Here is a 20,650-nt window from a genome sequence, read left to right as displayed (position 1 = left end):
ATTTTGGGCATCAATCTCAGCCCGGCCAACAGTAGTGGCGAGATATTCCTACCTGCAGCGACAGCTTTGTGGACAAGGAAATTCCCTTCAACGCCATTTTCCCATATCGACGAATCTCCCATCTCTCACGTCTGGAGCGAAACCAGACGACTTATGGGCACTGGCTGGGCAGAACCGCTCAATTGTTAGGTTGCCGATCTCTTGAACTAAACCACGGTAGAGGGAAAGAGAAGCACACCCACGTCGATATCGATGCATACCAAGCAAACCACTTGCTAAACGACAGAAGAGGTGATGGATATGGTGTACAGTGTGACGATGGAATGTGGTAGGTTGCATACGAGTAGAACTGAGGCGGCGCCATGCTGTTAGGTACGCCGCTGAAAAAAAGGGCGAGCCGTGGAGACAACCACTCAAACGAAGAATGCAACAGACATTCCAAAGAGTAGAGGGCTGACATCAACGCAAAGTGGTGACACCAGCGGACGAGAGAAATATTCAATTAGGCAAGTTCGAGTGCTCGCTCTGCAGACTTGATCATACTTTCTGATGCGTGGTGATAGCCGACGACGTACTGCTTCTAAAGACCTCTATTTCAAAGCCTGAACTGTCGACTCTGGTGCTGAGATCATGGCTACCGAAAAGATGAACGGCAATCCTGAAATTGAGGCAGTTGAGCGGTACTCAGTCTGTACCACGGCCGAGAAATGGTGCATTCTCGCCCTGGTTTCGTATGCTGCCTGGTTTTCGACCTTAAGCAGCTTTATATACTATCCGGCTTTACACGCATTGTCTCAGGCCTTGTCTGTCTCCGTTGAGAAAGTCAATTTGACCATCACAACCTACATGGCCGTCGCCACGGTCGCTCCTACGCTGGTAGGGAGCACTGCTGATGTATTAGGTCGACGGCCAATTTATGTCGCTACTTTGACATTATATCTTGTTGCAAACATGGCCATTGCTCTGTCGAAAACATATTCAGCACTCCTCGGGCTTCGAGTTTTGCAAGCTTTGGCAATATCTGGTTCGACTTCCCACCCGAGGCTCGCATGAGTTACTGATGGGTTTAGGCACCTTCTCGATTGCGTATGGAGTCGTTACTGACGTCGCGTCTCCCGCGGAGAGAGGTTCCTTCGCCAGTGCGGTCTCGTTCGCGTAAGTTTGCAACCCAGGCATATCGTGTCCGAGACTGAACTATGGCAAGCATAACTATCGCGCCGAGCATCGGTCCCATACTGGGCGGAGCTCTGACCTACGCAGCAGGTTGGACTTGGATTTTCTGGTTCCTGTGCATTGCTGCAGGGTCATGCTTACTTTTGATGATTTTCTTCCTCCCGGAGACGTCACGCGAAATCGTGGGCAATGGATCAGTCAAGCCGCCCAAATACCTCAGATTGCCAGTGACCAGCCTGATGCGTCATTGGGAATACGTGGACTCTGTTTCCAATCACAACTGGCGAATACCAAATCCAATGAAATCGCTGGCGATACTTCTCCGTCTCGACAATGTCATTGTCACAACCGCTTGTGGCCTTCTCTACGTTGTGTACACCTGTATCAACACATCACTCTCGACGCTCCTCATTGACATCTACAAATTGAACCAGTGGCAGGCAGGCCTCATATACCTCCCATTCGGTATAGGTGGAACAGTTTCGACTTTTTTTTCCGGTCCGCTGATGGACAATGCCTACCGCAGAACTAGAACAAACCGCGGTCTTTGCACCGACAAAGTGGCCGGAGATGACCTGGACAACTTCGCCATCGAGAAGGTGCGACTCGGTGTTATATGGATACCCATGTTCGTGACCATATGCTCGGTCCTCGCTTTCGGCTGGGTCTTGGATTATCATCAGGTTAGAAACCCTCACACGCCTTTGCCCACCCCGTGAACTAATACCATTCCAGCACATTGCTATTCCACTATGTCTACAATTTGTTGCGGGATTGTGCATGCAACTAGACTTCAGTGTAAGGAGTTTTCCAAGGCATTGATCAGCCAAGCTAACTAAGGCATTAAAAAACCTGAAGATCTATAACACACTTCTGGTGGATAAGAACCATCGAACTCCCGCTGCCGCTCAGGCTGCTAGTAACATTGTGCGCTGTACAATGGCAGCAGTTGCCGTGTCCTTTCTTCAGGACCTGATAGATGCAGTGGGAATCGGATGGACGTTCACGTTCTTGGGCGCCCTCTGCTTGGTGGCTCTTTGCCTCTTCGTCTTTGAGTATTGCAAGGGCACGGCGTTGAGACAGAGAAGGATCAGTTCGCCAACCATCCCAGCTACTGACTCGGAGCTGAGGAGGTAGGCGTCGATGAAGACGGGTAGGAAGACAGATCTGCGGTAATAAGCCATGCCTCAAACCAGGATGTGAGTCGAGTACCCGTCACATTGAGCCTGAAGTTAAGATCAAGTGAGTGACGTGTTGTTGCTGCTGCACACCTCACATTGGGTGTCACCTCACTTGTATAGCGCGGCTCTCCGATCGCGGCCTCAGCTGCGCCATTTCTTCTCATATAAAGGCCCTCTGCGTTCTCCCAATTCCAGTTCTCAACCTCTTCTGTCTTTGTCTGCAACCATCACAGAGTCAATCCTCAATCCTCAGCTCTCCAATATCATATCAACCGACACCGTCAAACACTCACTTTACTCTGTGAACTGCTTTTATCTGCGCCCATCTCTTTGGAATGTGGCTCTCCTTTCCTCCGATGTCTGCACGGCCGGCTACCTGGGGGAAGCCTAAGAAGAGCAGCGGCTCAATGAACTATATCTGCTCACACCGGATGAGAAGGTTGCAGACCCGTCGACAGGAACAGTATTGGCCTCTTTAACCATGGAACGCTCTGGCCAGATGTGCGGTGGTAGACTTTACGGAGTCCTCACAGCAAGATCTGAAGAGCCCGATACTTCAGACTGTACACGACCTCTCAACATTGCGTGAGTGAGAGCACAAGGAAGGCATGGCGTCGGAACAAAGCATTTGCCATGGAAACTGCACAAGCTTGCCGTCGGATTATTTCAGCGTTGTCATGAACATCCAGGACCCCGAACGCTTTGCGTTACACAACAGGACGGGCTCGATTCGGGAACCAAAGGACACGCTAACGACCTTCCGAAGGGATGTTTGCTTTGGCACAGCTTCCTTCCTCAACAGTCCGCATCGCTCAAGATGCCCAGGCCTGCGACCAACAAGCTCGTCCAGTGGAGAGCTATACCTAGGGCTGAATTCTCTTTCAGAGTGATCTAGAGCTGCCTTCGCTTTACCATCCACAAACAGTCCATGAGGATGAGCAACCCCAAACCTCACACGTCTGAAGTAGACGCACTCAAAGTATATATAAATCAGCGTATCGGGTAGCACGCGACAGTTGAGCCCGTTGTACAACGCGAGTCAACACGAGCCAGCACCTCCTTGGAGCCACAAGAGCAGACATTCGTGGTCAGAGACAAGACCTTGCTTTAAGCAGGCCAGTCCCGACCCCGTCACCTCGGGATCCAAGCTGGTCTCGTGCTTTTCAGAGCGCACACCTCTTCAACCCTTCTGCCCAGGCTGTGCTGGCTCGCGCCTGGCCTTTGGAGCGTGCCTGGGAGCCCCGCGACTGGCAGTGGGACCAATATTAGCGGTTGACGGCACGGACACGGTTACTCGGTATAAACGCCTTCTTCGCGACCTCACTCTACTCCACAGGCACTACCCGCTTACTCCATTATCACGCAACACCATCTTACAATTCTCGAAGAATTCGATTGCTCTTCAGGCAAGAAGGTAGAGAAAAACCGAGAAAGTCTGCAGTGCTTCAGAATTACGATGAAGGGGTGGGAATTTGCCTTTGTCTGTCTGTCTGGCATTCAATGTAACTTATTACTATCACCTTTCAGATTCATCTGCTGCAAACAAGGACGGTCCACTACCATATTCACAAGCATCCTCTCTGGGTGGAGAGCCCATCGTGTTCTGTGACCCAACCTTCAACCCCATAGCTCCCAAGGATGCGTGAGGAAGGACAAAGCCTCCAACTGTTTCACAGTGGCGTGCCCCGATCCCTCCTCCGCAGCCTCGCCTTGGTCATGTCATCCTGTTCTCTGCGGAACAGACGCTTGGTCGCGGCCTCGCCGACGCAGGCTGGGAACGGGTAGTAGCAATAGGAGCCGCCGTCGCCGGCCACGCAGTAACTATTCGACGAGCAGTCCGAGTCGTCAGTGCAGGATGTGGTGCTGCCGTACTGATCCGTGGGGAGACAAACGCCGTCCCCGTCGGTCCCGCAACCCGAGGCGCGCGAGTAGCAGGTGCAATCTGTCACTCCGTCGAGACTGATACAGTCGGAGCTGCCGGTGCAGGCAAAGTAGTTTCTAAGGAAGGGGGTCAGTTGGATGCTGTACGGGATCGGGCTTTTGGGGAGGCCGCAACGCATAGCGGCATACGATTGAGGCCATTAGGGGGTGGATGACGGGAACTTTGATGGATGTGGCGAGGGTTGACAGTGAGTGGGAGTATACTTACTGTGTGCAGAAAGGAGATGGTGCAGTGCTTGTCGTGGTGGTGGTGGTCGTCTAATGAGTGTTAGCATTCAAAATAATATGCTGGCTGAGCTCGCGCTTACCGTTGTCGTTGTCGTAGTTGTAGTAGTGCTTGGTGTAGTGGTCGGAATGGTGCTTGTGGTGGTGGTGGTGGTGGTCGTCGTCGTCGTCGTAGTTGTGGTTGTGGTTGTCGTCGTCGTGGACGGTGTTATTGTTTTCTAAAAACCGGCAGTTAGGCTTCAGGCCCTCACGTCGCAAAGATGACCCGCGTACCGTGCTAGTAGGGATGCTCTCTATACAGGAGCAGAAAGTTGAGGCGATGGCGGCTGCTTCAGACAACAAAGTCGAGAAAAGTGCCGCTTTGGGATCAACAGATGTTGTTGTTGACTTTGTGGTTGTGGTAGAAGAAGGCTTCGTGGTCGTAGTAGAGGGAGGCTTTGTGGTAGTGGTAGAAGGTGGCTTGGTGGTTGTCTTCGTCGTCGTTGTGGTTCTGACACCTCTCTTGACCTTGACTGGGGCCGAGCTGACCAATGTCACAGTAGTGACCACCGTCGAAGGCGGATAGTGGCTAGAGCAGAAGGATTGAGCAGGGGCATATCCGCTAAGAGGCGCGAGCAATCCGTAAATTCCACTAGAGCAAACCGAACCGGCTGCGGCGACTGCCGCAATCAAGCAAGAGAGCAGAAGAGGGAAGGACTTCATGTTGAAAGATCGGATGAAAGACCAGGAAGTCGAGGAGTTCCCTACACTCGCGGAACGGAATAGACAACGAGGAGAAGGGTGTACAGAGCTGGTTTTATAGCTCAGCTCCATCCTTACCTGCATGTGCTCCTGGAGTGGTATGGGCATTTCCAAATTCCCATGTCGATCTCAATTTCTGCACAGAGCAGTGATCTTCAGTGGTGGCTTCACCCCAGACCGGCTGAACCTCCTATCCACAGGTCGTTATTGCCACCAACGCAGGAATTCTCGAGCTGGTTTGCACGCATCTGGCCAGCAAGTCGTGAAGAGCATTGCGATCATGGGCTTTGGCGCGAGCTGTGACCCTGAATGTTGTCCAGCTCCTCCTTCTCGAAGAGGAAGGCCATGAATTATTCCCACGGTCGAGACCATGCTGGACGACAACGGCATCCCTACTAGTGCCCAGAAGAGGCATGCTGGTTGCGCTAACGTTCCCGTCCTGGCATGGACTCAGGCCCATGGCTGCGGTCAAGTCTCACCTAAAATCTCCGCTGGGTGCAAGATACGAGTAAAGGGTAGGCAGCTAAGGGAATAACAGTTACGAGAAAGCGGGTGGAGGATGAGCTGTGGAAAAGTCTGTCAGGTACAACTTCTGGGGTTCAATTCCGTCCAGTAGCGGGTGCAGACAGATTCTCGACGCCATAATGTGCGAGTACAGATCTGGGTTCGAGATTCTCCGTGTTCATTCGTGGCGTTTCTCTGTGCCTGCTTAGGCAAAGTATGTAACCGAGTCCGTCTGGAGATGCTGGAGATGATGGAGAATCAGGGATCGACTGCGGACGTTGATAAAGGCCAAGCTCTGGACCTGCCGCTAGCGGCCTTGGCAGTGAGCTTATTTTGTGGCTGGCTGAAGCTGTGAAGCCATGCCGTCTTTCCTACCTCACATACACATTCCCACCAACATGCTCGGTACATACCTAGATGGCCAGCTCTATTGATTCTAATGACATGTGTGATAGTATGGTCTGAGTTCCAAGTCTAATTCCCTGCGCAAATAGCCAGAAAGAACACCCAAGGTTGTCTGAACCACATTCCCACGGAGCCATTTGCATCGACTCGCGCATCTATAGTCCTGCACCTGTCCCTCCGATTCCTTCTCCTCCTATTCGACCTCTCTTCAGTCATGTCCATCTCATCTTGTCTCTCATAGCCTTTCCATACATTCCCAACCCCGATTCGAGTATTCCATGGCTGTGGTATGACCCGTTGCTCGCGGCGGCACAGGGTAACCCCGGACGAGCAAGCACTCGTTGAGTCCATAGGCGCATATCGGGGTTGAGAAGGGACGAGGCCCCCGAGTCTTTCTTTCTCAAATTACCCCGAGCAGGTACAACTTTGGATTGAATGTTGGTAATCAGAAGCTTCCGGCAAGTCCATTCAAATGCCAGGTCTGGGAATTTCTGTATCCGTAGAAATCGAAAGGAAGGGACTGGCTTCCAAACCTAGCGAAAATAGGTAGTTCATCCGAGTAACAACGTCTTCAAGGAGATGGCAGCCTTGATGCCTAAAGCTTCCAGCAGCATTATCCCCGCGGCATCTCAAATCATCGGCTGTGAAGAGAACAGGAATGCACCATCCGTCCATGCCACGTCTGCCGCGGCGAACGTGCCATGTGCGACATGTGGCCTCCAGCCTATGACACCGGATTGTTGAACAGATAACTCACGCTTTCACCATTGTGCGTCCGCCTGATGGCCTCTGCCAGGACAGGAGCAATGTCAATAAACTCCAGCCTGCATCCTTTCTGGCCTTCGGGAACCCTGAGACCTTCGATCTTGTCCTCGCTGACTGGGACGGTATTTGTCATGACCAAGCGGCTCAGCGACGAATTCTTCAGAGTCTCGACGGCCTTCCCGGACAAGATCCCATGAGTCACCAGCGCAACCACATCCTTCGCACCGTGTTTGATCAGTGTATCGGCGGCCTTTGCGAGCGTGCCACACGTATCTGCCATATCATCCACCACAATGGCAACTTTGTCTTTCACAGTGCCGACGAGGGTCATGCGCGAGACTTCGTTAGGTCGAGATCGTTCCTTGTGGATCAAAGCGAACGGCAAATCGAGTTTGTCGGCCATGGAAGTAGCTCTCTTCGCTCCCCCAGCGTCGGGGCTGACAATGACGCACTCCTGCCTTGGTCCGTTCATCTCCACGCCGCTCTCGCTCGCATGCATAAGGTTTTCTCGAATCCATTTCACACTATTAGGCTCCGCGTAGAGATTATCCACCGGGACGTTGAAGAAGCCTTGGATCTGCGAGGCGTGCAAGTCCATCGTAATGACATGGTTGCAACCCGCAGTCTGGAGCATATTTGCCATGAGTTTTGCCGTGATAGGAGCTCGCGATTTGTCCTTTTTATCTTGTCTCGCATATGGAAAATTCGGCAGGATCGCGGTGACACGACGGGCGGAGGCGGTCTTGCAGGCGTTGCAGATGATGAGGAGTTCCATGAGGCCGTCGTTGATGTCGTTCGGGCGGGTAGACTGAAGGATGAAGACTATTTCACCATGGATTAGGCTTCTGCAGACAAACCCGAGTACAGACAGAGGGTGCGATTTAGGGTATGATGTTCGCGCAGCAAAGGGATGCTATACCATCTTCGTCTCTGACAGATTCGCCGATCGTGACACTGGTCTCTTGGTTCGAGTATTGCAAGACCATGATCTTGACGAGCTCGATACCTAGCCTGAGACATGGGCGACCAAAGAGTCAGCTTCGCGGAAAATGAACCCAACTGTGCGCATCTTAACGGTCGTGGGAGGCAGCAAATACCTTTTGGCGACGGCATGCGCCAGCTCGGGGTGACTGTTCCCAGTCAACAGCTTGATGGAGTTTGACGCCATGGCTTCAGAGAAGTTTTGAGGAGATGCGGTCACCGAAGATGCATTCTGGAGGGCGGCAGCGAGAGCAGGAGGAACATTTAAGTCTGGCATAGGTTAAAAGTTAAGCTGAACCGAAAAATTTCGCGGATCAGGATCCCCCGCGAAACTGACTCAGGCGCCTGGTTGGCGGGGCTCCTCGGGTTGGCAATTTGCAGCGCTGTCACTGGTCTGCCACTCTTGAGCAAGATGGGAACCGAAGGGTCACCAAGGGACGAGACTCGCGATGGCCAGAATCGTACTTCGGTCTGCGCGGTGAGGTGAAATCTCATGAAAACGAAACAAAAGAACAAGTGGAGGAGATGTAGAGTAGCACTGGCGGAAAAGGACGTAGTATTTGATCTTTCCTTTTGCCCAGTTGAGCTTTTCACCTGGTCTATGAGTCTCATGCCACTTGCGAAACTGGATTTTGATGTTTGACTCTCCACCAGTATCAGCGACACCACACCACAGTCCGTGTTCTGCACTATCCATTCCCCGTTCTCCATGTCTCTCCTCAACTTCAACCCCGAGATCTTTAGTCGTTGGGTGGCAGTTTATGCGTTTGGCCTCCCGGAACCACCACGTCAGAACTTTTCTCCAATAAGCTCAGATGATACCCTTCATTTTCCATGATTTGGGCGAGGTGGTATGCATGAAGCTTTTGTGGAAACGGTATCTTGCTGGGACATTTTGCGCGTTTACTCCTTCCTCATCGAGGAGGCACGTCTCTTCCTCAACTCGGTCCTCTTCTCACGCTCCTCATGCACACGCTTAGCCAACAATTGAGCATAGTCGTTCGCAGCGTCTTTGGCGGCCTCGGCGCGTCTTCTCTTGAGAGCAATGCGGTGTCGCTTGTGTTGCATGCGTTGGGGAGTGACAAGTCTCTGAATCTTAGGGGCCTTGGTGTACGGCTTGGCGCCCTCTTTCTTGGGGACGACTTCGCGGCGGATGACGAATTTCCTGTAAACAACGTGTTGGCAACTGGGCGGTGTAAATCCAAATAATCTTTATCAAGGCACATACCTGACATCATCTTGCTTGCTCAAGCCAAAGAATCTTCGGATCTTGGTGGCTCGCTTGGGACCCAGGCGCTTGGGGTTGACCACATCGGTGAGACCAGGAATCTCACCATCGCCTTGCTTGACGATGGAAAGAGCCAGAACGGAAAGGTCTTGGCCAACAATGCAGCCACGGACAGACTTGCGCTTGCGTTCGCCGGTTCGTCGAGGTCGGTAGCAGGAGTGGCCGTCGGCAAGGAGGAGTTTGACACGAGTAGGAAGCATCTGTTATGAACAAGTCTCAGCGAGGATTCTTCGTCGGGATTCGCTGGCGCTTTCACCAAGCTAAGGGATGGCAGCACGTACGACACCCTGCTTCATGGGAAAGCCTTGCTTGTCATTACCACCGGTGATGCGGAAGATCTGTTTCGCACAAAAGCCGTCAGTTCCCTTTCATCTGCCGTATACCATGAAGAAACATGAAAAGCTGCTCATACATAGCCCTTCCATTCATCTCCTAGACTGTCACCTGGGACTTCGTTGCCCATGCGCTTCTCCATGAAGACGCGCAGCTTGCGGTCATCTTCGACTTCGATCAGTTTCTGCGACCCGTTGGCCGGGTACGAAATATTCAACTTCATCTTGTCGATGATATGCTGATCAGGACTGTCAAGACTAAGGAGAGCCTTGACAGGTACCAGCGGTTGAGGATTGTCGAAGTTAAGACGGAAGTGTTGGCTGCAGATGCTACCAAGTGCAAGTTCAATCGACCCAGGATAATTTCCTCTGTGCGATTTCTCGCCAAGCCTCAGTATGCTAGTCCATAAACGGTTTAGCTCACGTTCAAAACACTCCTCCGTTTTCAGAACGCACATTCTCCAGCCTCGCTATGGTGGACTCAGGGCCGACCCACCGTTTTCTACTCGGCAGTGTTCGATGATGATAGAGTCCCTTGAATCTGTGGTATTTTCTGGTTTAGATGTGCACTTGATCTATACAGCGACACCATTTGGCTGCGTAGCCGCAGCCCCATTCCGCAGCTTTTCTAGCTCTAGATACCTTTTCTCTGCTTCTTCAATGGTCCTAATATTCGCCCCCAGCTTGTTCATCGTCTCGATCCACTCATCTTCTTCCACACTATCAAAGACAATACCTCCGCCGGCCTGCAAGTATGCAACGCCATCTTTCACCACCATTGTGCGTAGCGCGATGCAGGTATCCATTGCCCCTTCATCTTCAATCTTGGATCCGTCGAGCGACACGCGGGAGAAGCCGAAATACCCAACCGCACCGGCATAGACACCTCGTTTCTCCTGCTCTAGTTCTGCAATGAGTTCCATAGCCTTCACTTTGGGCGCCCCCGACACAGTGCCCGCAGGGAAAATACTCCGAAAAGCCGTAAAGCGATTCTCGCCCTCCCTCAGGACGCCCGAGACTTGGCTAACCAGATGCTGGACGTGACTGAATCGCTCCACGACCATGAGTCGGTCGACGCGAGTGGATAAGGGGTCACAGACGCGGTTGATGTCGTTTCGGGCCAGGTCGACCAGCATGACATGCTCGGCACGGTCTTTGATGCTATTGCTCAGTTCCTCAGCCAAACGCTCGTCTTCTTCAGGAGTTTGACCTCGCTTAACCGTGCCGGCGATGGGATGAGTTATGATCCGACCGGCTTCTTCTTTTACCAGCAGTTCCGGTGATGCACCAACAATGCTGAAGTCCTCGCAGTCGATATAGAAAAGGTACGGCGATGGGTTGACTGTTCGTAAATGCCGGTAGATATTGAACGGATGAAGCGTCGTAGGCCGCGATATTCGATGCGAGGGAACGGCCTGAATGATATCTCCTTTGCACACATGCTTCTTAAGCCGTGTAACATGCGCCTCGTATCCTGTCTTGCCAAAATTCGATTTCGAAGGCTGATTCAGGGCTATAGGTGGCTGATATGGCAGAGGTATGTGTTCCGCCTGCAGGAGGGAAATCGTTCTCTGCAGTGTTCCGCATGCTTTCTCATACGCCGTCTGCAGATCTGGGGCCGACCCTGATGATGGTACCCTCAGGTATGTAATGACCTTGCAGACGTTGAAGAAATGGTCAAAAGCCACTATTGTGTCATAGAGCATGAAAAAGCTCTCGGGTAGCTTCAAGACGTCTTTCATAGGTCGAGCGGTCTTGGGCTCGAAGTATCGGACACAATCATACCCAACATATCCAATAACCCCTCCCGTCAAGGGCGGAAGTCGAAGGGATGGCACAGGCGCGACTCTGTACTGTGACAGCTCCTGCTCGAGGCGGGGGAGGGGATCTTCTTCCGGTCCATGGCCCGGGCCAGATTTGATGACTTTGAGGGGATTTGCTCCGACAAAACTATACCGCCCGATTGTCCCGGTAGTTGCAGCACTTTCGTACAGAAATGAGAGTTTTGAGCCCTCTGATACTTTTAGATACGCTTGTGTAGGGGTAAAAAGGTCAGCGGGGATTTGGGCACAGAGCGGCACGAGGTTCGGAGGGAATTTGGACGATCGAGATTTTGAGAGGATAGAGGAGACCTCCTCAAGGGAAGGCTGAACTTTCGCCTGGTATAGGTGAGCCATAGGACAGGTGGAAAGAGTGGTGCCAACGAGAAATACCATGGAGGAAATCACCACAGGTAGAGGGATATTGGGGTGAGTCACTCTAGCAACGGGGCATGTCGGATCACAACCCTTGGTTCTTCAGGCCCGCGGTCGGTGAGAAGCTATTCCTCGGAGACGAGGGTTTGCATATCTTGTATCCTGACGGAGGGGCTGCGGTAAGCAAGTGGAACATGGACTATGCGTGAGACTGTCGTGAGAGTCACCGCTGTCTTGAGTTTTGGAGCAAGTATGGGCCCGGCATATCCTCGGCAGAAGTGAGCAGGGCCCTCATCGCATTCCAAGGCCAATTGTCTGTCAGTTACCAGCCACTCAAGCACCAGCCACGACCAGCTGCGGCACATGCACATTTTCCCATCTGCCCTGACGATCGGGATTCTGCTCGAGCTGGCAGGCTGCGCTCATTCTCTACATTCGAACAACACCAGAAGAAACATTACAATCGAACTCGGAGGTTTATTTACACAGTCGCACATGTCACTTAAGCACAAAGCATCCCCAAAGTCGCACAATTATGTCCCCCGCGGACAATCAGCCTGACAGCGTCGCCGCCGCATCTCCAACCCGACCCAGTTCGGCCTGGACCAACAACTCGCTTTTCGCCGACTCCGCCATCAGCATGAGGACCCGGTCACCGGCTCCCCATGAGAAAGAATCAAACCCTTCGCAGCCAGATGGGACACACGACGAAACCGCAATTGCCGACCGCCTCAACGGCTTGGTCTCTGAAATTTGGGCCTGCGAGCAGGACGGAGCGATTCGAGGTGGAAAGAGACGGAGAATTGAACAAGCCGTGGACGAGATTGAGGCTGCACTGGAGGACGAGTCGCTCTCTGACAAAGAGAGTGATTCCGAGACGACGCAGCAAAGTCAAGCTGCGCCCTCACTTCTGCCTCAGACGTCGGGTGCCACAGAGGCCGATCTTGAGCTTATCCGCACACACTTGACCTCCACGGTCGAATCCATGCGCATGAGGCAGCAGGAACAACGACACCTGCACCAATTGACAGTCGAAAAGCTCGAGGCGATCGCGCAGCGGTGTATCCAACAAGAACGGCGGGTACGAGAGTTCGCCGAAGAGATAGTCACCCTGAGGAAGAAGAATCGCGCCCTGACCCAACAGAATGAGAGTCTCAACATCCAGTTGAGTGAGGTCCACTCCGAATCAGCCAAGAAGGAGACGGCGGTCAAGGCCATGTCGAGCGCGGTGAGCGGTCTGGAAGGATGGATTAATGGTTCTCCCACACCAGACCGAACTTCTCATCCCCGGAAAATTGTTACCAGAGGCCGAGGTAGATTTCGTGGCCGCTATTATGTGGAAGAACCAGTTGACGCTCGGGGCCACTATAATCTCGATGGCGCTTCCGATGCGAGAGCCTTACAGGAGGGTGTCACAGCGTGGCTTAGAGGTTTCCGCGATGTGGAGGAGGAGTTGAGATCGTCGCAGACTGCCGCTAGATTTGCTCCAGCCAAGGACTTCAGAACAATCCCAGAGGACAGCGACAATGAATGGGGTGAATTTGAGACAGCCACTGGAGCATGATTAATGGGTGTCCAACGCTGATTGGCATTGCCCAACCTTGGATATTTCCTGTCTTCGTTGCATCCACCTGTACCTTCCATGATACCATGTTTTAATTCCTGCTGATCACGGCGTTCAATCATCCAGTATAGCGCCAGCAACAATTGGACATGCTCCGATACCCTGGATGTTGATGGTCATACATATTAGTAGTACATCGATTCTTCAAATCCAGTCGACGCTGGCCAAGGCGAGTGAGATATTTCACCGTTGGAAGCCAATGAGAGCGACCTGAACATGTGAGCCCAGCACGAATGAAGTGCGTAAAACGGACAACTCTTACCTGAGATCCAAGGCCAAAGGCGAGCCTTCTGCTCTGGCCATCCCAAATCAGTGCGTGATCAGAACTCGTTTGCATCGTATCGCCATTAACACTTGAAATGCCGCCGGTGCTCATCATGTCATCATCTTTCAGTTGCGACCCTCTCCATAAATTCTGCTCGTCCTTCCAGGTTGCCATCAGGTTGTGACCATGCTCGGCGTTCCAGATGCGAGCAGCATCGTAGCTGGCTCCAGCTAAGCAGAACCCATCGGGAGAATACGACAGCGCCATGATAGGTGAGCCGTGTCCAATGATGAGTTTGCACACTGACGTGATGGAATTGCTTTCCCTATCGTACTGCCAGACTTTGATAGTCCCGTCCATGGAAGAAGTGGCAAACTCTTGTTTCCACGAAGGGTTGAACGTGCTGGTTAAGCGAGGCCGAAGTTCAAGCCCTGTGATAGGTGTATCATGTGCCCCTCTCTTCAAAACGTTCTGGGCCGGCATCCACACAGAACCAGTCTCGGCGGATGCTGCAACCAAGATGGCGTCGTGTTCCCCGTGCCAGGCGCATCTGATAAAGGTCCATTGGTCGCCGTCGCTAGGTCCCGAAGTCCACCTCTCTTTACTCCCGATGTCTGTAAAGGCCCGAAAACAGTAGACTGCATTCTGCCCGGCAGCGCAGATGATGCCATTGCCGTCAAAAAAAGCACTGTCCACGTCGACCAGAATCTCGGGCACAGGGACCGTTGACGGTTCCGCAAGGCCCGACAATTTGGACAGATCCCAGAGGAGAATGGAGGAGCCTCCAGCTTGAGAAGGATCCGCAGTGTCGGAGTCGTAGGGAGCAATGCCGAGTAAGTGCGAGCCTTTTCGGTGCCACAGGAGCGATGTGATCGCTCTTTGCGACGCCGGTAGCGCCTCAAGCATGGAAAGTTCTTGGCCATCAAACAAATGTATCTGTCCAGACTGGTCGCTAAAGGTTGCGACTGCAAGAAGCTCCCCATTTGGCTCCCAGGCCATCGCACTTATCAGCTTCCCGTCTCCGGATTCTAGTAGCTCTTGGAAGCGAGGTGGTCCGATGGCATCTGGAGCCTGGTCGGCAGCATTCCAGAACCCGCAAAAATCGTCTCCCATTGCTGTTAGCAGTTTGTCGTCTCTGGGACGCCATGCAATACGAGTAAGGGGCTTCGAGGCTTCATGGTTATTACCGGAAGGTATTTGAAGGATGGTGGTGGATGCGCTAAGGTTTGCAACTTTGGCAGGAGCAACTTGAACACCGATGCTTTGGCCCGTGGCTAGAGTATGAACAGTCGGTAGCACAAGCTCAATATGTGGTTCGTGATTGTGGTGATCTGCGGCTAGTGATTCTTCGTCAATGTCCATTCGGTCATCAGCTTTGATGCCATTAATAACCGGGCCATTCTCGTCCGCACCAGGCTCGGTGGCAGACGGTGACCTGGCGTCGACAAGAGGGGCGAGGTGGCCATTCAGCATGTCCACATCCATCGCGGATGCATGGCCGTGTCGGTTCGCAGACGCTGAAGGTTTGCGCGCAACGCTTCCATTACGTTCTGAGCTGGGTGCTGTCTTCCGGCCTCGTTTGGGCGCGGGTTGTGCGGCCAAGGCTTCCTGAAGACCGTTTGTAATGCCATCGCGAGGCTGTCTTCGGGACTCCGAGACGGATTCAATTGGAGAAGGTGCTGAAATGACAGGTTCATCGGGCAGTTCTCGGGGGGGTTTCTCGCTCTCAGGGCCAAAGAAGAACATGGACGGATTGAGCTGCTTGGAGGGCCGGCCATTCTGGATCGGGGTTAGCGGGAGCACAATTCCCACCCACAGGTGAGTGGATTAGAATACCTCGTCAATTGTGAGCGATAAGTGGTGATAGCGGAGACCCTTTTGCACAAGAGAAACCAGGGCGTGGCCTTTGACACACTTCGCAAATGGGAGGCTCTCAGCGTCGACATTCCAATCGCGTTGAAGCTTGACAGCAGCCTCGGCGTAGCCTATTGGGATTGGTTTAGTGCTTTGCAGCCAGCGGTGGATCCCGGAACACGGTTCCTACCTGATTCCTGAAGATATCTGCGAAAATTCGTCAGTATGGCTCAGAAGGGACGAGAGCAGACGCGCGCACCTCCATATCAGATAATTCAGTTGGTCTGAAGTCAGTGGAGGCGGCTTTGCGCTGAACGTTGATGCAGCGTCGGTCTCCATGCCGACATTCCGCTTGAATTGCAGCCCGGCACTGAGTCGTCTCTTCGTGTCCAAGTTTTGAGGAGCGTTGGCCGGCAAATCGCAGTCCCCTGTACCGGGGGTTGGGATGCTAAGTCAATTAGACGACAGAGACTGCAGAAAGGAAAGATGCGCAAGATGATTTAGCTCGTCCCCGATGTCGTTGGTTGGTGAGGAAAATGAGGATGGATTGCCGGTGGACAAAAGTGAGGGTGGAAGCTATTAGCAGGGCGCAACAAAATAATGAAACAAAAGGTATTAAGATGATCGACACACGGTCTCGAGCGTGACAATTGTACAGGATTGAAGGGGAAAAGAAGTTGAAGGCGTGCAGATGGGCGATGGCCAGTTCGCAACGTGTTTTGACCAGGTTTCTCGGGGAAAAGTGGTGAATGGAGATGGCTTTTACAATGGATGGAATGGCAAGGTTGTCACTTTGTCACTTGTGAGAACCGAGAGAACAGCCTGCTAGGCCGCTAGGCTGCTAGGCTCTTTAGGCCGCTTGGGCTGGATGTGTGGCAGCGGTTTGGGGGGGACCCATTTAGCCATTTGGGGCCCAGTAGCACCACCTCGTTAGTGGGTTTGGGGCGGGAGAGCCAAGCACGGCATCCCTGGCACCCACCTGCAACCCCCAGGGACCCCCCGCCTGGAACCAATCAATCACCTGCAGCGGGCTGTTCGAGTTTCAGGTGTCCGCGCAGCCTCTGCCCTATGCCTCACCACCCCAAAAATCCCGAACTGCTGCACCTCTCGTACAACTACTACTACTACTAGGTACTACTCATAGCTTACCCGTAGATCGACGTTGAGTGACTCGATCCGCCACATCATCTTCATCGACCTGCCACTGTATCTCGTGACCACGACCGCGGCAGGGAGAAGCAGCTGCCACCGTAGCCTGTTGTGCGACCGTCAAGAGGGTGAACGCAATGCCAACTGTGTCTGGTCATGAGGGACAAATGTAATCAAATTATATGACAGCTGTCGATAACCACCAGATCTCATGTTCGATGTCGTCCTGCATTATTCCTGAACATCTGGCGTTCTTCTGGTCAAAGCCAAAGAAATTCAGCCACCTCCCCGTTCGTGCCTGTTACAGTTAGCAGCGCCTGCATGCGATTCAGAAGCGGCTAGGCGACTCCTGGGCCCTGCTGCGCAAATCTCTCCGGCCTCCTCGGGTTCAATCGACTTTTTGACATCGTGTAGGATCCTGCATCACAATCCCACGACCATCCTCCGTGCTTCAGACATCTCGACTGCGCCGCCCCCGGTCATCAGGATCGCTGTCTTCTTTGACAGCGCCGGGATGTGATTGAGGCCTTCGATCCCAGCGCAATGGCAATCCGCATCAACCTCCCTCCCGTTACTCGGGTCCTTCTTGGGATTCTTGTGTCCTTATCCTTCCTCTACAACATTGCCCGATGGAGGCTGTCGACAGACAATGCGAGTGTTGGCGACCCGGCAACTACGAATCCGCCCGTGCGCCCCATTGTCCCATATCTAGCCTTGGTGCCTTCTCAATGTATATGGTATCCTTGGACGTTTCTCAGCGCAACCTTTGTCGAGCAAAATATCCTTACCCTCCTGATCAACGGCATCAATATTTTCTTTGGTGGGAAATACCTTGAAAGAGCGTGGGGAACTCAGGGTTTTGTCTACGTTATCCTGATTTCTTCTATAATACCCAATCTCCTGATGGTCGCGACCTACATCATCTGGGGCGCCCTTACCGGTAATCCTGAAAGCGCCATGATTCCCATAACGGGGGGCATTTCGACACAGGCGGCATTCCTGGTTGCCTTCAAGCAGCTCGTCCCCGAACATACCGTCAGCATATACAAGGGCATGATCAAGATGCGCGTCAAGCACTTTCCGGCAGTTTTCCTCGCGCTGAACACCTTGTCGGGTCTGATCATCGGCACCGACGTTGCTCTTTTCCTCGCTTGGTACGGATTGATCACAACTTGGACATACCTCCGCTTCTACAAGCGCCAGCCTGATCTATCAGGGACGGGGACCGATGGCCGGGGCTTGAAGGGCGATGCTAGCGAAACATTCGCCTTTGCGACGTTCTTTCCTGATGTCATCCAACCACCAATTGCCGCATTTTGCAACCAAGTCTACATTCTACTGTGCAATCTGAAGATCTGCACGCCTTTTTCGGAGGAAGAAATTGCGACTGGAAATGAACAAGCCGCTGCGAGAGGGGAAGCAGGCCTTCCGAGTTTCAACAAACACGCACGCGGAGCACGGGGCATGAGCAAACGGGAAGAGGCCGAACGACGGCGCGCGCTGGCCCTCAAGGCATTAGATGAACGGCTCAATGCTGCAGCCAGTCGAGCGCCCGTTCAGCCAACCACGACGAGTGCGCCCGACTTGCCAAAAGGACAAGAGATGCTCGGACAAACCGACTATCGCCCAGATGAATGACTTCCTTTCTGTGATTGGTTGCCCTGGGCGGAAATTAGATATATATATATATATATAATTCTTTCTGGCAAGAGATCCTGATTCCCTCTGTTCCCTACCGAATGGTATCAGCATGTTGGAATGTTATAGCTTAACTCTGCTCCTCTGTACTTCCTTTGACAAGACTACGATACAAGCCCAATCTCGGTCTTGGCCCTTCGACACTTTTGTTCTGCGAGGGCGGCAAGATCCGAGCCAGTCATTTAGCATCCACCATGGTCACTTCTGCCACCCAAGACTTTACCACTGATCACTCTCTTCTCACCCTCAAATTCGCCGCCCGAGAGTCCCACCTTCATGGTGCCGTCTGCCAATCAATTATGCACGCTTCCAACAGCTTTGTGCCCATGTACCTTCGAATTCATCGTGGTGCCACCGGATAGAATACTTGCATCTTGGCGGGAGCTTTTGAACCGTTTGACTGTTTTCCTATTTATGCTCCGCGCTCGATTTCAGTGTACAGGTGCTTGAACTACGCATTGCGACTCGTCAAATGCCCAGCTCTACCATTTCGGTCCCTTATCTGCTTTGTGGAGACCATGATGGATTTCTGCGGATGCAAGATCGATTTGGGATGCAACCCTGCGGCATGGCCAGGTAAGTGAAGGACGCCGGAGCTACTGCAGACTTGCTCAAGCTATGTCATATACTATATATGAGCTGTCTTCTGGATGTCGATCTCGGGGGTGGTTGTGGTTGTGTCTTCATCACTCCTCCGGGTCCCCCATACCTTCAGGTCCAAAGGCTCGATTCAAGAATGGCCTCGATAAAGTCTGCCGCGTCCCTCGTGGCTCTGGTGAGCGCAGTGCAAGCTTCTCTCTATGGTGAAAGTAATCAGAACCACACTTGCATCCTAGGTAAGTGAAGAGCTGTTTCAGGGACATCTTCCGGCTCTTATCTTTCCACAATTGCATGAGATCTCTCTAATGTCACCTGGCAGACCCCGCTGTCCTCTCCTGTTCTCCAGGAGCTACTCCTGACCAAGTCGACAGCTGTTGCACGGAGACTTTCGGGGGCCTTCTTCTCTCGACACAGTTTTGGAACACCTATACTGGTCTCGAAGCTCAAGGCCAAAAGCTACCACCCAACTCTTTCACGCTTCATGGACTTTGGCCAGATGAGTGTGACGGTTCCTTTGGTAAGGCGATGGCTATATATACCTAACTTATCTATAGATATAGTAAGTAATTAACTCTTACTCTAAGGCCAGTATTGCGACCTAGCGAGACAATACGACCCAGCTCCTTCGCCCAATACCACGAACGGTCTGCCCAACGGGACTGTGGTACCTCCTTATACTGGTCCCAATATCGGAACGTTTCTTGAGCCGTTCGGCCGGTATGACCTGTTGGACTGGATGAACAAGTATTGGATCAACCAAGGCGGCCCAAATCACGACTTCTGGGGCCACGAATTCTCCAAACACGCCACCTGCTATTCGACCTTTGATCTACCTTGTTATGGGCCTGAATACGTCGAACACGAAGACGTGTTGGACTTCTTCCAGACGGCTATCAAGTATTACAAGAGATTGCCGACGTGGGAGTGGCTAAACGAGGCCAAGATCGTTCCCAGCAACAGCACGACCTATACGTTGAGGGACATCCAGGGCCAACTAGCGAAGAAATACGGCGCGGTGCCATATGTCGGATGTACCGGGCCAAGGTATAATACGACGGCAGAAGGAATAGCGGCAAATAGTACTGACAGTGGCCGCACCGTCATCAGCGAAGTGTGGTATTACATGCATGTGAGTAGCCTTTCCCAGAACAAGGCTGAAGGCCCTAGGATGGGTTTCCGGGGGAATGCTGCTTTGGGCTGTAGTGGCTAACGATTACTACGCGTGTCCAGGTCGTTGGACGTCCTCAAGACGGCAATTCTATCCCGGTCAATGCCACGAGTCCAAACACCACCTGTGCGAAGGCCAAGGGTGCCATACACTACTATGAGCCGACGCCGGGCTCCGTGCAGGGAAGCTAGATTTGCTGGCTCATGTACGTGCCGCGGTCCAGGGATATCTGCCATGAGATTGTGCAAAGTGGGAAACAGACAAGGGGTTTGTACATAGCAAGGCATCAAAAGGGGGTAGCAAACCGACCAAGAGTCCGTTACCTGGAGAAGTCGCACGGACTAAACCCCCATGAGAGCTAATTGATAATTGATAATGGCACGTGTCTCGTGGGTCTGGCCAAGGTTAACAAATACCGAATGAAGTGCTGTTTTGAGCAACTGGAGTGAGAGAAGGATGAAGTCCACAGGCAGACGGCATGTGACGAATGCCTGAGGCTCAACCGTAAATACTTCCACAGTCCCGACCTAGAAATTGAAGTATGACTAGATCCTCTCCATC

At 52.6% G+C, this 20,650-nt stretch overlaps 8 protein-coding genes across 10 annotated transcripts; 3 read left to right on the top strand and 5 right to left on the bottom strand.

Annotated features, from left to right (window-relative positions):
• Window positions 1-4,024: 4,024 nt before the first annotated feature.
• PV07_10604 (uncharacterized protein) lies at window positions 4,025-5,222 on the bottom strand (the record flags this gene model as incomplete). Its single annotated transcript, XM_016397951.1, has 4 exons — window positions 4,025-4,352; window positions 4,504-4,553; window positions 4,604-4,738; window positions 4,794-5,222. 4 exons carry the CDS (start codon window positions 5,220-5,222, stop codon window positions 4,025-4,027), a joined length of 942 nt encoding a protein of 313 aa, XP_016245142.1.
• A 769-nt stretch (window positions 5,223-5,991) lies between these two features.
• On the bottom strand, window positions 5,992-8,466 carry PV07_10603 (uncharacterized protein). Its single transcript, XM_016397950.1, has 3 exons — window positions 8,033-8,466; window positions 7,855-7,946; window positions 5,992-7,757 (listed from the first exon to the last, which is right to left on the bottom strand). Exons 1-3 carry the CDS (start codon window positions 8,191-8,193, stop codon window positions 6,895-6,897), a joined length of 1,116 nt encoding a protein of 371 aa, XP_016245141.1. The 5' UTR covers window positions 8,194-8,466; the 3' UTR covers window positions 5,992-6,894.
• Window positions 8,467-9,868, bottom strand: PV07_10602 (40S ribosomal protein S6-B). The gene is made up of 4 exons (XM_016397949.1): window positions 9,617-9,868; window positions 9,486-9,542; window positions 9,145-9,404; window positions 8,467-9,081 (listed from the first exon to the last, which is right to left on the bottom strand). The coding sequence occupies exons 1-4, from the start codon at window positions 9,758-9,760 to the stop codon at window positions 8,820-8,822; spliced, it is 723 nt and encodes a 240-aa protein (XP_016245140.1). The 5' UTR covers window positions 9,761-9,868; the 3' UTR covers window positions 8,467-8,819.
• Window positions 9,869-10,064: 196 nt separating this feature from the next.
• PV07_10601 lies at window positions 10,065-11,937 on the bottom strand. Of its 2 annotated transcripts, XM_016397948.1 has the most exons (2): window positions 11,750-11,937; window positions 10,065-11,695 (listed from the first exon to the last, which is right to left on the bottom strand). In XM_016397948.1, the coding sequence occupies exons 1-2, from the start codon at window positions 11,750-11,752 to the stop codon at window positions 10,112-10,114; spliced, it is 1,587 nt and encodes a 528-aa protein (XP_016245139.1). In that variant the 5' UTR covers window positions 11,753-11,937; the 3' UTR covers window positions 10,065-10,111. The 2 variants fall into 2 exon arrangements, with proteins under 2 accessions (XP_016245139.1, XP_016245138.1); XM_016397947.1 differs by having other exon boundaries at window positions 10,065-11,937.
• Window positions 11,938-12,078: 141 nt separating this feature from the next.
• On the top strand, window positions 12,079-13,490 carry PV07_10600 (uncharacterized protein). Its single transcript, XM_016397946.1, has one exon. The coding sequence runs from the start codon at window positions 12,267-12,269 to the stop codon at window positions 13,293-13,295; it is 1,029 nt and encodes a 342-aa protein (XP_016245137.1). The 5' UTR covers window positions 12,079-12,266; the 3' UTR covers window positions 13,296-13,490.
• PV07_10599 lies at window positions 12,113-16,234 on the bottom strand. 2 transcript variants are annotated; one of them, XM_016397945.1, is made up of 6 exons: window positions 15,734-16,234; window positions 15,665-15,681; window positions 15,457-15,605; window positions 13,618-15,399; window positions 13,332-13,565; window positions 12,113-13,284 (listed from the first exon to the last, which is right to left on the bottom strand). In XM_016397945.1, the coding sequence occupies exons 1-5, from the start codon at window positions 15,811-15,813 to the stop codon at window positions 13,539-13,541; spliced, it is 2,055 nt and encodes a 684-aa protein (XP_016245136.1). In that variant the 5' UTR covers window positions 15,814-16,234; the 3' UTR covers window positions 12,113-13,284; window positions 13,332-13,538. The 2 variants fall into 2 exon arrangements, with proteins under 2 accessions (XP_016245136.1, XP_016245135.1); XM_016397944.1 differs by having other exon boundaries at window positions 12,113-13,565.
• Window positions 16,235-16,838: 604 nt separating this feature from the next.
• PV07_10598 (uncharacterized protein) lies at window positions 16,839-18,400 on the top strand. The gene has a single exon (XM_016397943.1). The coding sequence runs from the start codon at window positions 17,167-17,169 to the stop codon at window positions 18,259-18,261; it is 1,095 nt and encodes a 364-aa protein (XP_016245134.1). The 5' UTR covers window positions 16,839-17,166; the 3' UTR covers window positions 18,262-18,400.
• Window positions 18,401-18,775: 375 nt separating this feature from the next.
• PV07_10597 (uncharacterized protein) lies at window positions 18,776-20,642 on the top strand. Its single transcript, XM_016397942.1, has 4 exons — window positions 18,776-19,157; window positions 19,241-19,438; window positions 19,506-20,050; window positions 20,152-20,642. The coding sequence occupies exons 1-4, from the start codon at window positions 18,956-18,958 to the stop codon at window positions 20,278-20,280; spliced, it is 1,074 nt and encodes a 357-aa protein (XP_016245133.1). The 5' UTR covers window positions 18,776-18,955; the 3' UTR covers window positions 20,281-20,642.
• Window positions 20,643-20,650: the final 8 nt, after the last annotated feature.

Source organism: Cladophialophora immunda (genome assembly GCF_000835495.1).
Source record: "Cladophialophora immunda strain CBS 83496 unplaced genomic scaffold supercont1.6, whole genome shotgun sequence".
NCBI lineage: Eukaryota > Fungi > Ascomycota > Eurotiomycetes > Chaetothyriales > Herpotrichiellaceae > Cladophialophora > Cladophialophora immunda.
This window is presented reverse-complemented; position numbering and strand designations above follow the sequence as displayed.

Coding starts and splice junctions, on each gene's coding strand:
- PV07_10603 (XM_016397950.1), bottom strand. CDS start 8,193: ATGCCAGACTTAAATGTTCCTCCTGCTCTCGCTGCCGCCCTCCAGAAT. Junction 7,947..8,032: donor GCGCATGCCGTCGCCAAAAG/GTATTTGCTGCC, acceptor CCCATGTCTCAG/GCTAGGTATCGAGCTCGTCA. Junction 7,758..7,854: donor ATCTGTCAGAGACGAAGATG/GTATAGCATCCC, acceptor ATGGTGAAATAG/TCTTCATCCTTCAGTCTACC.
- PV07_10602 (XM_016397949.1), bottom strand. CDS start 9,760: ATGAAGTTGAATATTTCGTACCCGGCCAACGGGTCGCAGAAACTGATC. Junction 9,405..9,485: donor TTCCCATGAAGCAGGGTGTC/GTACGTGCTGCC, acceptor TGTTCATAACAG/ATGCTTCCTACTCGTGTCAA. Junction 9,082..9,144: donor AGCAAGCAAGATGATGTCAG/GTATGTGCCTTG, acceptor CGTTGTTTACAG/GAAATTCGTCATCCGCCGCG.
- PV07_10601 (XM_016397947.1), bottom strand. CDS start 11,752: ATGGTATTTCTCGTTGGCACCACTCTTTCCACCTGTCCTATGGCTCAC.
- PV07_10600 (XM_016397946.1), top strand. CDS start 12,267: ATGTCCCCCGCGGACAATCAGCCTGACAGCGTCGCCGCCGCATCTCCA.
- PV07_10599 (XM_016397944.1), bottom strand. CDS start 15,813: ATGGAGACCGACGCTGCATCAACGTTCAGCGCAAAGCCGCCTCCACTG. Junction 15,400..15,456: donor TATCGCTCACAATTGACGAG/GTATTCTAATCC, acceptor ACCCCGATCCAG/AATGGCCGGCCCTCCAAGCA. Junction 13,566..13,617: donor CCTTTGGCCTTGGATCTCAG/GTAAGAGTTGTC, acceptor TCACATGTTCAG/GTCGCTCTCATTGGCTTCCA.
- PV07_10598 (XM_016397943.1), top strand. CDS start 17,167: ATGGCAATCCGCATCAACCTCCCTCCCGTTACTCGGGTCCTTCTTGGG.
- PV07_10597 (XM_016397942.1), top strand. CDS start 18,956: ATGAGCTGTCTTCTGGATGTCGATCTCGGGGGTGGTTGTGGTTGTGTC. Junction 19,439..19,505: donor TGAGTGTGACGGTTCCTTTG/GTAAGGCGATGG, acceptor TCTTACTCTAAG/GCCAGTATTGCGACCTAGCG. Junction 20,051..20,151: donor AAGTGTGGTATTACATGCAT/GTGAGTAGCCTT, acceptor ACGCGTGTCCAG/GTCGTTGGACGTCCTCAAGA.